Below are 17,532 nucleotides of genomic sequence, written 5' to 3' on the forward strand. Positions count from 1 at the left end.
TTTTGGAAGGTGAGAAAAATCCAAATTCTTCATTGTTCACGTGAGAAGCACTTTGACACTCTTTCATTTAACAAAGTATTCATGGAGTACCTTCTATGTACTTGGCACTATTTTTAACACTTTGGGTTATAACAGTGATGCAGAGCAGGGAAGAAAATTAAGTAGAAAAAAAAGATTGTAAATGACAAGAAACAAGGGTGGAGTTGCACTTTTATGTATGGGAGTGAGAGAGGACCTCACTGAAAAGGTGATATTCAGGACATGTAAGATTGAGCTGTAGAGAATATTAAGCCATGAGCCTGGGGAAGAGCATTCAAGATAAATGGAGCAGTAGATGCAAAGGTCCTGGAGCAGCAACATGCCTGCCATATTCAGAGAACAGTAAGGGAAGTCTCTGAGACTGGAGTGGAGTGACTGAGAGAGTCCACAGTTGATGAGGTTGGAGAGGTCAAGGGGGCAAGATTGGAAGAGCCTCATACGTCATAAATAACAACTTTGGCTTTCATTGTAAGTGATATGAGACTCCTTCCTCAAAGTGACATGAAGAGAGGAATAACAAGATCTGACTTTTATTCTCAAAGGAACATTTAGGATGCTAGATTAGGAAGCAATTATAAAGAAACAAGATCAAAGCGGGGAGAACTGTTAAGAAGCTACTGCAGTCATTCAGGTAAGAGATGATGGTGGCTTGCACCAATGGTAGCAGTAGTGGAAGTGAAAAGTAGTGAGATTCTGGATTTACTTTGAAAGTGGACTGACAGAATTTGCTGATAAAATGGACATAGCTTGTGGGAGAAGAAGAGAAGTCAAAATGACTATAAAGATTTTATCCTGAATAAGTAGAAGGATGAAGGTGGTATTTACTGAGATGAGAAAGATTGCAAAAGAAGCAGTGTTAGGGGAAGTTTGACTTTGTGCATATTAAATTTGAGATACCTATCGAATTTCTACTAGAGTTGTTGGGTAATCAGTTGTATACACAACTCCAGATTTTAGGGGACAGTTCCAAATTGGGGTTGTAGATATGGAAGAGAAAGACATGTAAGTGATATTGAAAGGTTAGAGGTAGAAAAAGTGAAGTAAATATCAGAGCACTGAAATCTCTCAATGGTAAGGACTGAGGAGAAGAGAGGAACCAGCAAGTAGAGTGAGAAATTGCACTGGAAGAAGTGTTATTGCATTACTAATCACTTTTGATGGCATTGGCTCTAGTGGCCCCAAGTGGATTTTTACTTTGTGTAAGATTCATTTGGTCATTTGCTATTTGTCCATATCTTGATCTCAATCTTAAACACTTGCTCTTTCTCACTCACTCCCCTCCTTTCATGCCTGCATCACGTTCATTTTGAATATCTTCACTGGTAGTGCAACTTCATCTAAGTGTAAAATACATTTTTGACAACTGTCAGAAGTAATTTGAAGATTCATCTGGTGAAGGAAATGGGTGACCATGTTGGTTAATAATCCTTTTGATCAAAAATTAGGTGTGACCATTGAGTAATGCCACCAACTGTACTCTGTGGTTTATATGCCAGATTTAAAAGTAATTTCAACAGGCATGCTCTAAAATGTTTGCAGTGAGGACAACATTCCTGGGATAAAGATGTAGCTTCCAAGAGGGCTATTTTCCAGACTAACAATCATATATCACAAACATATGTAAGTTCTGCTTACTTGATTAACAGTTTTCTTAATATTCTACTGTTTTATCATATGTTTATACAGATGCTTAAAGTCCATGAACATGCATGTAGCCATAAATAATATCTAACTGAATCTTCATTTTCCAATATAAGAGTTTCTTAAGCAACTGCTATTCTAATTTGATTATCTTATGAAAAGTGATGAAAAATAATTATTTTAATGAGGAAAAGATCTACAAAAACATTTAAAAATATTTGCCCGGGTATTACAAATATTGCTGATTGTGAACACCACAGACTTACAAACAAACATTCTTGGATGTCTGGCTAATTCTAAGAGTTTGTAAAAGATGTATCCCCTAAAAATTATGTCAATTATTTGTTCACTGAACAAATATTTATTAAGTTCTAGTGTATTCCAGATGCTTGTCATATGGAAACGAGTTTGCTCCTTTAGATCCTTCCAAACACATCTTGAGAGATTTATATACATAAAGAAGAGCCAAAATTGTGTTCCCTTTTCACATCCAGTGTAGTCTCCTGGGGATTTACACCATATGGAGGACCCGTTTTGATGAGACTTGAGGAAAATGGAAGAGCTGGTAAGGTTTAGAGTTACCCTTTCCTATTTATTGCACCCAGGCTAAGATCCTTAATCATTTACACTGTGACGTAGAAGCCACTTCTCTCTCTTTCTTAATGACATGGCCCAATTACCATCCTTGCCTCTGACGCCCCATCCTTGAGTGGGGTGTAACAGAGTGGAGCTTTTAGTTTTCCTTAGAGGCTAACTAAAGATTTACTTTGGGTTCCAGGGATGCAAGGATGGGGCTCCTGTTCTCAAAAACGTATTCCTTTTTGAGAAAAAAGAAATAGACATAAGCAATTACATCAGAATATGATAGTATAAGCTAGAGGTATAATGGGAATTTGGGGGGAAACCTAAGCATTCTTGGCTTTATGGAGAAGTTACTGGAACCGTGCAGGGATAGAGTCCATCTTCCACCAAGCTCAGCACAATGAGATAGCTGAGATTTCTTGGGACCCAGTCTTTTTCTTTTTAGCCCTTAATCCTTTCAGCTATTCCTGCTTTCTCAGAGCCTTTTCACTAGGTTTTTCCTGAACACTTTATTTTGAATAAAGTCCAATGTTAATTCTAGAACTTTCCCTGAGAAATGTTTAATAGTCTTTTTACCCCAAGGATCACAATCATACCGAGGCAAAAAGCACTGTAATTAGTTCACTGTTCCCTAATTAAATTTTGTCGCTAGACCTGTTCCTCTAACGTTGACACTAATTGCCCAAAGGAGGCAAGTGATTTATAAACGTAGGTTTATATGTTTCTTATTATATACAATAAACTTACAATGTTTTTCATGTGTTTCACTAGGATGGTCAGCTTTGCATCCTCGTGTGATATGACTAATTGCACCTTAGGCTTCTTGTCAGGAAATTTCTCACCTGATAAAACAATAGAATTTCAGTGAGTTAAACTGGAAGTAGCTCACCACAGAATAAATCATTTCGAGACTAAAAGAGGACCAGTAAGTAATATGTAAAAGAAACATTCTTCAGATAATGTTGAAGCTTTTAATACTCTCCAGGAAGCAGGGCTGGTTGGATAAAGGTGGGATTTGTGTCTAATTTCCTCAACCAACTTGTCCTCCTAATAGTCAACGTTTTGTTTTGATTGTTACCATTATTTTCTCAATTACTTAGGTTTGAAACCTCACCGTCATTTTTGGCTCCGATTTTCTCCTTAACGTTCAGTGTAATGAGCTTAGAGTGTTAAGATCACAAAGGTTAAAAGTGCGGGCTTTACAAGTCAGCACTAATACTTATGATGAAGTTAACCAACTTTCTGTAAAATGGAAATAATAATTACACCCTTCTGTATAGTTGAGATGATTAATAAAATTCAAAAGTTGTCACATAGTAAGCACTCAATAAATATTTGTAATTACTAACAGTCTTTATATATTTGCACTCATCTCTTCCTTGCTCATAATAATTCAGACTCATATAAACCTTTTGCCTGAACTACTAGAACATTCTCTTACCCTCTTCCAGAACCCAAATCTATTTGTACACAATTACCATTATAAATTTCCCATAACTTTTATAAAATTACTCTTTTGCCTCAAAGTACCTATCATAGGTTTTCATTGCTTACAAAAAAAAGTCTAAATTTCTCAGCCTTGTACTGTTGCTTCTTATTACTCTTTTATTCCCTACTATTATTCTGTACTGTCCTTCATATGTTTAGTTCTACTAACAGACTCTATTTCCTTCTAGTCGTTTCTCATGTTCTTCCCTTCATTTGGAGTGATTTCATCCACCATTTTTGGCTATTACCTTTCTTCAAGGCCTAATTAAAATGCAAAATAGTTTCTGTGGTCATTTCTCCCTGAACTCTCCTAGCACAGATTTACTTTGTAATTATTTTGCATGTCCCAATTTTAGTGGATTACAATCTACCCCAGGGTTTAGTTTTTTTCTTGTATCCCCAAAGGACATAAGCCAATGCTTGCTGCATAATGTGCACACTGAACATTTATTTAATAACAAAAACAACCTCCATTTTTCTTTTGTTATATCATTACATCATTAAAATGAAGACTTTAGTTTTTTAACTAAAAATTTCTAGATTGTAGCCTAAGGATTAAGCATAATTTATAGTTTAAAAATTTTTTTTATTGTATACATATAATTCTTTAATGTTATATTTCCCTTGATAATTTCTTGGTTGTATATTCCCTGAGGGAATTTAGAGAAAAGAAATTTATTCATAACAAAGAATTCATCAATGTTCAAATGTGGGCTCACTGTTGTACATATTGTTTTCGGGATAGTTCTAATTCCCTGATCTTCTATCACATTTGAAAATTTCACCTGAGCAGTATGTTTCCTCCCCCAAAGTCTTTTACATGTTTATTTGAGCAGCTTACACATTGCATGTCGGTAATATTAATTAATTTTATCATTAATAATGTGGATTACTGACATTTAAGAGTGTTACAACTGAAATGGTAGTTACATAAATACAATAAAAATCACTTAAAATATCTTGATTACAATGACTGAGAGACATTGTGAGTTTGAGATAATATGAGTTAATTCAGAGTGTAGCACTGAGGCAAACTGCATCTCATAATCAGAAAATGTTGTTGAACTTTTGGTATGAAGATGCTAAAAATGCTGATGACTTTTTAATGCACAATGAACACTATATTTCAATTAAACAGTGAAAGAATTATTACATAGAAACTCAATGTAGTTAATCAGGGGAGTTTTATTTCAGACAAGACCAGGAGTGCTCAGGGTGGGATGGCTGTAGAACAGAGTTTTATTTCAAAGGAAGGAAATTAGCATTCATTTATATTGGAGAGCCTAAATAGTAAAGGTACAATTGCTACTTGAACTGACTGAAGATGATATTTCACTCTAGAACTCTTGTACAAAATTAGTAACCAGAGCATGCATCAAAGCATGCCAGAGTTCAGACCCAGTGGAAATTCGGGCTACTCGGAAGTCTTAGTAGTCGATATAGTAGTAGTAGAGACTTAATATTTCTTTAACTTTCACTTTGTGCCAGGCGAAGAGCATTATGTAAAGTAACTTTGTAAATCCTCACAGCAACACTATATAGTTTGTATTATTTCCTTTTCACAGACGAGGAAACTAAGGCAACTTGGTCCAAGGTCATGTAAACAATAAATGGTGAAAGATGAAATGGTCTGCAAAGCCTATGTTTGTAAACATCATGCTGTAAAGGGGCAAAAAAGAAGTCCACAACATAAGGGAAATAGTTTAAACGAAGAACCTGAGAGAGAGAATTTGAAAATAGCTTTACATGGACAAGAAGATGTTAGAATATTTTGATCTTCTGCTTCTCATTAGTCTGGGGGATTTTACCATGCTTCATCTAACCATTTGTAATAACCCCAAGAATGTTAAAATATATATTTTTTTAATTTTTAATTTTTTTGTATTTTTTGTATTTGTTTTACTTTTTTTTCACTTTTGTTTACCTATTTATTTTTATTGAATCAAAATTGATTATACATATTTTGGGGGTTCAACATTGAGATATGTTGATCAAATCAATATTGCTAGCATATATATTGCTACAAATCATAATTATTCTTTATGCCTCTTGACCAATCCCTTCCCATCCCCCTCTCCCTCCCCCTCCCCCTCTCCCCCTCCCTCCCTCCTCCCCCTCCCCCCTCCAATCACCCTAGATTTCTTCTCTCTCTCTGAAAGAATAATGGTTCCTCTGTTGATTTGCTGCCCAAATGATCTGTCCAATGCTGAGAGGCATGATCAGGTCCCCCAGTACTATCATAGAGCAGATGTCTCTTCCGTTACTATGGAAGGAGCTCTGTGGAGACAGACATCCTCCTCCTTTCTTTGTCTCTGCTGGTAACTCTCCTTGTGTCAACTCACTCCAGTGGCTGGTGGACCGTCGGCATGGTTGTTGTGGCATCTAGCCACCTTTGCGGCAGCCATGGTTATTGTAGTGGCCGAAATGTGCCACCCACATGGAGGAGATATTTTTGGCCTGCTTCGTGGTGCTGGCAGTGTGCCTGGTTGTGGGAGAGCGTCCGGTCCCCTTCTCCATGCCCTTGGTCCCAGGGCAGGCCTGATGCGCTGGCATGGGGTGCCTGGTTGTGGGAGGGGGATCCAGTCCCCAGCTCCTTACTCTGGGTCCCTGAGTGGGCCTTGAGCCGCTGGTGCAGTGTTCCTGGTTGTGGGGGGGGGGGTCTGGTCCCCTTCTCTATAGCCCAGATCCCTGGGTGGACCCCAAGGCCCTGGCATGGTGAACCTGGTTGCGGGAGGGAGGTCTGATCCCCTTCTCCATGCCTTGGGCCCCCAGGCAGGACCTGAGGCACTGTCACAGCATGCCTGGTTGTGGGAGGGGTGTCCAGTCCCTTCTCCATGTGTTGAGTCCCTGGGCAGGACCTGAGGTGTTGGAGTGGTGTGCCTGGTTGTGGGAGGGAGGTCTGGTCCCCTTCTCCATACCTTGGGTTCCCAGGCAGGATCCGAGGCACTGTCACAGCATGCCTGGTTGTGGGAAGGGGATCCTGTCCCTGGCTGCTAGCCCTGGGTCCCCAGGCTGGCCCCTAGGGGATAAGCGGTATGCCTGTATGTGGGAGTGGGGTCCAGTCCCCATCTCCAATCCTCTGGTTCCTGGGTGGGACCCGAGGTGCTGGTGGTATGAGTGGTTGTGGGTGGGGGTCTTGCCCCTGGCTCCAGACCTCATGTTCCCTGGTGGGCCCCAAGGCATTGCTGGTGTGCCTGGGCCGGAACTAAGTTTTTGTCCTTTGCTTGCTTCTAACATGGGGGGACCTTCCTGTGGGAACCAGTACTTGAGCTCTGTGGTTGACCTAAATTGTTGCTTTGCTGCTGTTTCCCTAGGGAAGGTTTTTTGTGCAGCTCAGGGTTTAATGGTTGACCTTACAGGTACTTCTGGCTCTTTAGATACTCGGTGCACCTGTGTTGTGTAGAAACTCTGATCTGGGCCTGAGTTTTTCAATCAAACTGCACCCCATGCAATTCTGCATTCTGACCAGTCTCCTCAGAGTGGTCCTGCTCTCATTGTGGGGTGGATCAGCTGTCCTTGCTATGTCCCAATGTTCTCCCCATCTCCCCTGCTGCCAGTGCTCCAAACACTTCCCATGGGCCAGGCCATGTGCTGGTCCCTTGCGATGATTCACTGGCCTCTGAGTGGCTCCCTTTTTTCAGCTGTTCTGGCTCCTCGCTCCTGCATGGGTCCATGTGAACCCTATTAGTGGTCTTGCTGTCCTGGGGGCCACCAAGGCCCTCTTCTCCCCTGCCGCCTCCAAGTAACTCCATCTGAAGGGCACAGCTGCGGCTTCTGCCGGCTCCTGCTCCATGCGCTTATCAGCTCGAGCCTTAAAGCAGCCGAGGCCCAAAATGCTCAGAGCAGTTTTTTCTTTCTCTCATCGTAGTTTCTCCCGCCTTCATGAACTCCATAGGTCTCTGCTCCTCTTCACCTGAGCTGCAGCTGCCCCGGCTTGGCTGATGTTACATTTTTATAGTTGTAAATTGGTTGATTTGTGGGAGAGAGTGACGCTGGGGACCGTCTATTCTGCCGTCTTCAAATGTTTCCAGAATGTTAAAATATTATTGATCCTAAGGATGATTGTGCTGAGATGCTTGAGTGCACGGCACTATGGCAGCTGATACACTGCTTATTACACATAATGTGTCCATTGGCATTAAAAAATAGCATTTCAAAATTTAATTTTTTTCAGATGAGTTTATTCACATTATTAAAAACTAAAAAAATTACTTAAAAATTATACAGTATAGTGTCTTTTATTCCTAATATCTATCCGCCCAGTTCCTCCACCATCATTTTATTAGTTTCCTATATATCCTTCCAGAGTTGCTTCATATAAGCAAATATGAAGAAGTGTTTCTATTATTTCTTCTTTCCCACAAAGGGCACAACAAATTTACTATTCTGCACAAAGATCTTAAAATACATATATATATCTTATTGATATATATATCTTATCTATCTATCTATCTATCTATCTATCTATCTATCTATCTATCTATCTATCTATCTATCTATCTATCTATCTATTAGCAGCTGGCCTGTATGGGGATCTGAACCTGTGACCTTGGGGTTTGTAAGGCTGTGCTCTAACCAACTGAGCTAGCTGGCCAGCCCTAAGATATTTTTATATCAATAATACAGATCTTTATTTTAAAAATACAGTTACGTAGTATTCCATTATGTGGAAGTACCATAATTTATTTAGCCTGTTCCCAACTGCAGTGCAGGAGGGTTGTTTCTGATGTTTTGTAGCTATTACAAATCATGTTGCAATGAGTACCATTGTACATGCATCATTTTGTACCTGTACAGAAATATCATAGGATAAATTTCCAAGAGCAGAATTGCTGGTCAAAGGGTATGAGCATTTGTAATTTTGCTAAATGTTGCCAAATTGCCTTTCATGGAGGTTGTAGCAATTTGCATTACCACCAGCAGTGTATGAGAGTCCTGCTGATTTATAACCAAGTGTGTTAATTAAATTTTTGGGTTTTTGCCAATCGGATGAGGAAAAAAAATTGTATTGGTATAATTTAATGTGCTTTTCTCTTATGAGTGAGGCTGAGTATCTTTTCATTTGATTAAGAGCCACTTGTATTTTCTTTTATATGGATTATCTTTATATATTTTTTACTTAATTTTCTATTGGGTTGTTGGTCTTTTTTTTTTTTACCATTTTATAGGAAATGGTTATGTGTTAGATAACTAACCCTTTGTCTGTGATGAGTTGCAAATATTTCACCTGTTTTGTCATTTATCTTTGCTTTGTTGTTGCTGTTTTTAACTTTGCTATAGTGTTTTACACCATGCAGAGCCGTTATGGCTTCTGCATTTGGAGCCATAAGCTACAGCAGTTCATTTCAAGATTATAATGAACTTTCTTCCATACTTTCTTTGTCATATGTATGGGTTCACTATTTACATTCAAAATCTTCCCTCCATTTGTAACTTATCCTGGCATATGGTATGAAGTATATTATCCCAACATTACTTACTGAATTTTCCCTTGCTGTTTTGGTCACATACTAAATTTCTCAAAGTATTTGGCTCTATTTATGGACATTCTATTATACATCTGTTTATGCACTGACACCACATTGTTTTAATTATTGAGGGCTTGTAATGTGTTTTTGTATCTGGTAAGGCTTTCTCCCCTTATTGCTCTGCTTTTACTAGGTTTTTCTGGCTTTTCTCTGTTTATGAGCTAGGGTATTAGGTTATCTGGTTAAAAATAAATCTGTTAATATTTTTAAAAAATTTTATAACATTTCAAAATTAATTGGAAATATCTGACATATTTAAGATGTTAAGTCGTTTTATCCAAGAATATGATATGTCTTTCCATTTGTTCAAGCCATCTTTCAAATTTCTCAGTAGTGTTTTAAAGTTTTCTTCATTGAGTCTTACACATTTCCTGTTAAATTATTCTAAGATTTTTTGTTGTTGTTACTATTCTAAATGGGATCTTAACTTCTTTTATGTATTCTAACTAGTTATTTTATACATATAATACTTAATAGATATCTATCAAGCATATTATATATATTATGTAAAATATATAAATAGATGTCTATACATCAATTTGGTACCCGATGTTTTTATTGAATTCTCTTATCCTTTGTGACAAATTTTTAGTTTATTCTTATATTTCTAGGTGAATAAGGGGCAGGCTGTAATTTTAGATGGGTTGATCATGGTAGCACTTTTTGAGAAGGTCAATTTTAAGCAAAGACCTGAAGGACAGTGAAGGAGTGAGCCATATTTTGGCTAGTCCTTTCAGTACAATGTGAAGTTACTGGGATGATTCTGGGCATAGTGCCTTATTCTGTATTTCAGTGGAAAACTTTCTCAGTGTCTTTTGTGATGCCTGATGTGGGCTTCTTCAATTTCATGTCTTTCTATGGTACTTTCTTGCTTCTCCTTTTGTATTTTGCATATTTGCATTTCTTCCCATTCTCTTGATTATGTTAGATGGTGATTTATTGATTTTATTATTTACTTTTTACTTCGAAATTATTAGCTCTACTGTTTCCTGTGTTCTAGCTCCTTAATATCTACTTTTATCTCTATTTTTTTTCATTTTGTCTGTTTTGTGGATCTTATTCCAATCATTCCAATTTTCCCATGAGCATTGCTTTATCTTCCTCCCATGGTTTCTGAGATGCAGTATTGCATTATTGATATCTTTTGAAATTTTGCAAATTTGGTTTGTACCACTTGGTCAAATAGTTGTTCAAGAAAGGTTTTTTCTTTTTTTAATCTCCTAATGTAAGTGTCTGCTTGCTTTTTGAAAATTTCCATTAATTTTTCACTTGATTGTATCATGACTAGAGAATATTGTCTACACTATTTCTACTTTTTGGAATTTATTGTAATTTTTTTGTGGCTTCATATGTAATTTATTTTTATGAATATCCATAGTCAATTGTAGAGAAGATGTATTCTTTCTTTTCAGGATGAAGCAATTGATATAAATTAATCCATTTTCCTTATTAATTTTACTACTTAGTTTTTCTGTGGATCCACTTGGTTTTCCATAAATTGAGAGACATGAACTAGATATCCTACTACTAGTGTTTTTATGTGTTTCTCCTCACTTATTGTATAATTTCTGCTTTATATATATATAATTATATGTACATTAATAATATAATATTATATATATTATAATAAATATATATATTGCTGTCATATTATTGCTATGTAGTCATAACTGCTCCTATCTTTATTGAGAATTACACTCATTATAGTTTAAAGCTCCATTCCTTGTTTAATTTAATGCTTTTTGGCTTAAATTCCTCCTTTTCCTTACTAATATTGTGACATCTGATTTCTTTTTCTTTGTATTTGCCTAATATGCCTATGGCTATATTTTTATTTTCAACCTTTTAAAATTACTTTGTTTTAGTTGTGTTTTCACATATAGTTATGTGATTTGCATTTTTAATCCAATTTGAAAAAATTTTTTCTTAATAGATGAGTTAATTTTTTTTTTTTTTTTGAGCTTTCTTGAACTATCTTATTTCTGGCACTATTCAGTTATCATTTTGTTCCATTTAAGAATGCAAACAATTTTTGTCAAGAGACAAATAACATACAAAGTAAATCTTTACAAATTTTATTACAGCTGGATGATCTGGAGATATTTAGAAAATATACAAACTTTCTAAGCTCATTTACGCTTACTGATATATGCAATATATGCTTTCTCTTAGCTCTATCTTATTTTGTATTTTTGTTTTTATGTTTTTTAAAGGAAGTCTTTCACAAAGTAATTTGTTTTTATTTTTATTGTCCTCTATTTGTGATACTTAGGAAAGTTGTTCTTTTTTCTGGTAGTTATCTTTGTTTAAAAGCCCTTGACTTTTATTTATTTTTTGTCAATATTTGCTTTCTAGTAGATAAAATTGGTGTGCATAATCTTTCTCACTCTCCTTCATCTATCACCCAATTATATTCAATGTTGTATTCTTAGTGTTTCCCTAACATTAATATTACATATGCTTAGATTTTTTTATTGCTTGATTTCTTAGATTTCAGCAGTATCTCCTTTAATACCCAGCTAGTAGAGAGGAGCCAATTAGAGAAAGCCTTCTAACTCATCTTCTTTCCAGGTTTTCCTCCCCAAATCAGCCATGAGTAAAAGTCTAAAACATTTTCCTAATTAAAAGCATGAAGTTATATGATATAAGGTAACAAAACGGCTATGAGTTCTATTTTAAAGCTTTCAACTGAAAGTTTTGAAAACAACTTAATACAAGTATTTATTTCTAAATCATTCTATTCTTCCTCTTTTTGCTTTTTGAGGTGATACTTCAAGAGAATTCCAGTGGTTGGGAGCCCTTAAATTTGTGCCAGGACATTCTACCTGATATAATGAGTATGGGAGGAATAGCTTGATTTCAGGTTTTGGTTTCTTCTCTCTTTTCCTTTTCATAAACACGACAAGCTATCTTTTTTTTTTTTTTTTTTTGTGACCGGTAAGGGGATCACAACCCTTCTGCGCTCAGCCAGTGAGCGCACCGGCCATCCCTATATAGGATCCGAACCCGCAGCCGGAGCGCTGCTGCGCTCCCAGCGCCGCACTCTCCCGAGTGAGCCACGGGGTCGGCCCACGACAAGCTATCTTGATAGACAATATCAATGTATCTTTCACTGTTGTTCTCTCCGTCATCAACCAATAATCAGTAGTTATTTATTGAGCATCTGCATCAAGCTGGATGTGCTATGCTGTACTGGGCCTTGGGGATACAATGGTGAGCCATATAGACATGGATTATCCTCTCACGGATTTCTACTATACAAATAAACACACAGCTACAATCGTCATTGCAATCAGTGTTTTGAAGAAAGAGCATTGAAAATTGGAAAAAATTATAGTAGTGAATATTTTTCACAATTATATTGAAACTCAATCACTGCACACAGTAATAATATACTTGCCTAGGTCCACAAGTGATGATTCTTCAACTGTTTGCTGCACAGGCTCAGAGAGGAAAAAATTAAGTACACAATCACTCTGAAAAACAAGACAAAATAAAATTTTTTTATTTCTTATATTCATTACTCTTGTTCACTATTACATGAAAACATTGCCATATACACATAATTTTTGTAGATACCTGTTATAGATTCTATAAATAGAAAAAAAATATCAGCAACTTCATTAAGTCAGTGCAATCATTTTAGTGTAATTTAAACTAATCTTTTGTGAGATTGGGAGTCTGATTACTTTACATTTCTTCCAGAGGTTCAAGTGTGCTTTGCTCTTGGAGCTCACCATAAATGTCGACATTCTTGAATTTACAATTATGTATGAATCTCACACCTCCCTTTTCTAGAAAAGGTATATCCTTAGTCAAGGCTTTCTGAGAAAAATTATTCTTAGTGGGACACAGTTGCCCACTTAACTGTTACTGCGCAAAGTTTGATTCTAGGTACATTCAGTGCGTACCGACTACACCCATGTCATGGAGGAATGTTGGGGAATATTTAGAGACAGAAAGATGCGTAAGGTGGTCTCTCTAGAACACGACCTAGTGGATGAAACAGGTTATATTGAATGCTTTAATAGAAATTCTAGCTATATTTAATTTCAGTACAGAAAAGTAAGTGTGCTTCTTTTCTAAATAGGGATGATCATAAAGAAATCGACATCTAATCTGAGCTCCAAATTAATGGCCAACTGGTGAATTTGAGTACAGCTTTTCCTTAGTGAAACTGGCACACATTTTGTTGCAAGCTATTATATCACCAAAGTAGCCCTCCCCATGAGTCCTTACATTATTATCTAAAGGGCACCACTAAATAACTGATTATTTCTTCTGACAACCTATCATAGGCTGATGCCATAGTAGCTGTCAAAACTACCTGACAGTCTCCCTGGTGAGTCCTCTCTCATTCTGTGCAATGGCTCTTTCAAACCTCCTTAGGAAACTTCCAGCTCTGATATCTTCTTTGTTGATAAGGCAGATGGAAACTCCTAACCTTCCTGCCGTAAAATCTACAGACCAACACAGCTATACTGTCTCTTTCCTTCCTGTCAAAACAGAAGAAATGTCTTTCTTCCTATAAGTTGAATTGTGTCCCCCCAACCTTCCCAAATTCATACATTGAAGTCCTAACCCCAGTACTTCAGTATGTGACCTTATTTGGAAATAGGGTCACTGCAGATGTAATTAGTTAAGTTAGGATAAGGTCATACTGGAGTAGGGTGAGCTCCAACCCAATATGACTAGTGTCCTTATGAAAAGGAGACATTTGGTCACAGACAGTCATAGAGAGAAGAAACATAGGGAGAAGATGGCTACCTACGAGTCAAGGAGACCTGGAATCGATTCTACCCTCACAGCCAGCAGAAAGAACCAACCCTGCAGAAAACTTGATTTCAGACTCCAAGCTTCCAGAGCTGTGAGAAACACATTTCTGTTGTTGAAGTCTCCCATTTGTGGTATTTTGTAATGGCAGCCCTAGGAAAGCATTCAGTGCTGACCCCTTCATCTGTGTCCTGGATTTTGTTCTTCCCTCTTCTGGAACCTTGTGGGATATTCCAATTCGTACTTTAGCATCTTCACCCTCATCTTTTCTTTCTCATCAACATAAAATATGGTCAACTTTCTCTGTTTTAACAGCTGTGGGGATCCAAACCCTTGACCTTGGTTTTACAACACCTGTGCTTTAACCAACTGAGCTAACTGGCCAGCTAACTTTCTCTGTTTTAAAAACTAAAAAACAGCTAAGTCAAATCAAATGAAGTGTACTCACACATAAATAATGTCTTGTAACTAATGCCCCTTCCAAATCCTTTGTTATTTTTCTCTTCCATGACACAAACAAACTTATGGAACCGTTGTTTGCACTCACAACTGCTTCACTTCTTTAATTCCTGCTCACTTTGTGACAGACCACTCAGCTTTCTGCCTCTAATTGTCCTCTGAAAATGCTCTTACTTCTAACAACCTTTCGTAAACATCTATTTTTTCTTTAGTGAAATGCTCTCGTTTGCTTATATGATACGAAGCCCTGACAGTTTTCCTTCCATTTGTCCTGCCATCTCTTCTTAGACTTTTAAAAAGACTCCTTTTCCTTTTGCTCATGATTTAAGTTGTGGTGTTCTTCACATGTAGTTCTATCTCTCTCATTACTCTAATGCATTCTTTCTGAGTGACGTTATCATCTTTGATGGCACCTGTAATGATGCACAAATCTAAAACTTTATCCCAGATTTGTCTCCTAAATCTCAGCCCTCTATATCAAAATACCTGTTCATTGGCTCTCTTGACCATTCCAAAGACAAGACAAACCCCAAAAGGGCACCACAAAATGCGTTTTCTTCCCCCTCACTTCCATTTGCTGCTGACTGTGTCCAGCCTCAAAATAGGGTGTATCTTCTTGGAGTCTCTGCTCTCCTCACCCCACACACAAAAGCGATTGCTAAGTCCTGTGGCTCGCACCTTCTAAACACCTCACCTATCCATTTCTTCCTTCCTTCCTTCCGTCTTCTCCTTTGTTCCAGCACTGTCAATTCTCACCGAGGTTATAGCAGGGGCTCCCAAGTCTTCTCTTGCTACCCTTTAATCCAATCTATTCTGGACACAATTGCCAAACTCATCTTTCAAAATAAAAATCTAATAATTAACTGCTTAAAACCTGGCAGTGGCTCTCCATGACTCTTAAGGAAAAGGCCGACTGCTTAACAAGGCTCGTAAGGCTGTTCTTGATTGGGATCTCGCCCATATCCCTGTCCTCACCTCTCACCGTTTCTCTTCTGCTACTTTGTGCTTAACTACACTGTATTATATTCATTTCCTCAAATGTGTCAGGCTCTCTCACCTCCAGGTCTCCCTACATGCTTCTTTCTTCTTCCTCTCCACCCCCATGCACCCATTTGCCCAGGGTTTATCACATGTTCTGTTCTGTACACTTCTTACTCTAGCCAGTGAGACATCAGAGCAGAGATGGTGACTTATTCACTCAGGCCTAATACAGTGCTGCTGTTCAGAAAATACGTGTTAACAGAAGCAAACTGAGATTTGTCTTCAAATACAGAATATACTGGTTTCTAATGCAAATATTCTCGTGTAGGTAGCAGTTTATACATCATTATAAATTAGTCAGTTATCCATTTTCATCTCTACATATTGATCTTTTGTGAGCTTGTTTAATAGGAGTCTACTGTTAAGAAATGGGCTCAAATTGAGGAGGTAACTGATCATGTTTTCTGTTTTGAAAGCTTAAAATCAAACCTCAGATTGTACAAAATTTGTTGAAGGAAATTTGACCTCCTTTGGCCTTTTGACAACTAGTCAATTATTCTTCTTTGGCAACATTTGACCTCACTATCCAAAGGTTATTAAACTTCAATAGTAGGCAAGATATTTTTCCAGTTAGTATCTGAGATGTCACCACTAGCTAATTATTATCCTGTGTTTAAGTTGTCATATCCTTGAAATATTCATTTATAATTCTGGGTATGGGTGTCTTACTAAATACTAAATCTTTATTGCAACAAGATTGTTTTCTTTCTTCAGGAGAATCATGATCCAGGTTAATGAAGGAAGAAATCAATAAAATAGAGTACAAAAAAATTATATTGCTGGATCTCAAAATGATCAATTTTTAAATTTTCTTAGACTTGACTTTACTGGTATGCATGCATCCCTCAGCTTTTTAGCATGTTGCATCACGAGGTAGTGTGAAGATTTATAGAAATGATAGTGCTCCAACTGCTCTTGCTGATAACCTGAACCAGTGTCACAACTGGGTTTGCATTGACCTCCAAGCAGTGTGACTACACTTAGTTGCATAGGTTGCAGACTGCACAGCTCTAGAGGTGCCATTTTTATATGGACTATGAGGTATAACCAGACACAGGGTTTCCCATATGTAGGGCTGTCAAATATAGTAAACAAAAAAAGAGGATGCCTAGGCAAATTTGGGACATATTTTTACTAAAAAAATTATTTTTTATTGAAAACTTAAATTTAACTGATGGTATATATTTTATCTAGCACCCCTGTAATATGAGTCATTTGGAAGATGTGTGGACATACTTCTGGCTGTCTCAATGACTGGAGGGTACAACTGACAATTAATGGGCAAGGCTTATCCTAAAAGTCCTGAAATACCTAGAAGATCTCACATTATAAAGAATGCTGTTCTTCTGCTTAATTCTTCAAATGGTAATAATTTCACAGGAAAAAATTCTGCATTTAACTACTTCACTGTAGAAATAAGAAAACTGCACACCAGAGAGGATAAGTGGTTGACTGATTGGAATGAGTGTGGACAAAACACTGGTACAGTGTGGTGAGTAAGCCCAGGCTCACTTATGTGACCACTGCAAATGGCCCATGGAAGGGGAGTATATGGAAGACAGCTGGGAGATACAACAGGAGGGAGCTTTGCAGGAGTTCTAGAGCATGCTGGTCTTCTATATAATCTTAAAGCTGGTGTGACTGATGAATTTTAAGCAGAAAGGTATCATGAGCACATTTGTTTTAAGAAAGATGACAGTGCAGCATTGTGGAAGCAAGAAAAGACAGCAATAAATCTTGCAGAATGGCGTCAGCAAATTCCCTTTTATGCTCAACATTTTGCAGTCTCTGAGCATTCCATCCCACTTTCCCTTTGAGCATCTAAAGTGGTAGCTGTGCTTCCTCCTGTGCCCTTTTTATAACCCTGGTCCTGGAGGTGAGGCAGGCATCCTCCTGGTATCTCCTTGCCCCTCTAATCTCTACTTTCTTCCTCTGTATATCACGTCCACTGCTGGACAGTTTGCTTCTCCTGTTGTTGCAC

The 17,532-nt window shown here is 37.5% G+C and overlaps 1 protein-coding gene across 1 annotated transcript in view; it reads right to left on the reverse strand.

Annotated features, from left to right (window-relative positions):
• PIK3C2G (phosphatidylinositol-4-phosphate 3-kinase catalytic subunit type 2 gamma) overlaps nt 1-17,532 on the reverse strand; it is a 372,771-nt gene that overhangs the window by 36,873 nt on the left and 318,366 nt on the right. Inside the window, exons 32-33 of the mRNA XM_063075729.1 lie at nt 12,679-12,754; nt 3,010-3,104 (exon numbers count right to left, since the gene is read on the reverse strand). Of these exons, the coding sequence (XP_062931799.1) occupies nt 3,010-3,104; nt 12,679-12,754 (171 nt within the window). The remainder of the gene's footprint in view (nt 1-3,009; nt 3,105-12,678; nt 12,755-17,532) is intronic.

Source organism: Cynocephalus volans, chromosome 12, assembly GCF_027409185.1.
Source record: "Cynocephalus volans isolate mCynVol1 chromosome 12, mCynVol1.pri, whole genome shotgun sequence".
Classification (NCBI taxonomy): domain Eukaryota; kingdom Metazoa; phylum Chordata; class Mammalia; order Dermoptera; family Cynocephalidae; genus Cynocephalus; species Cynocephalus volans.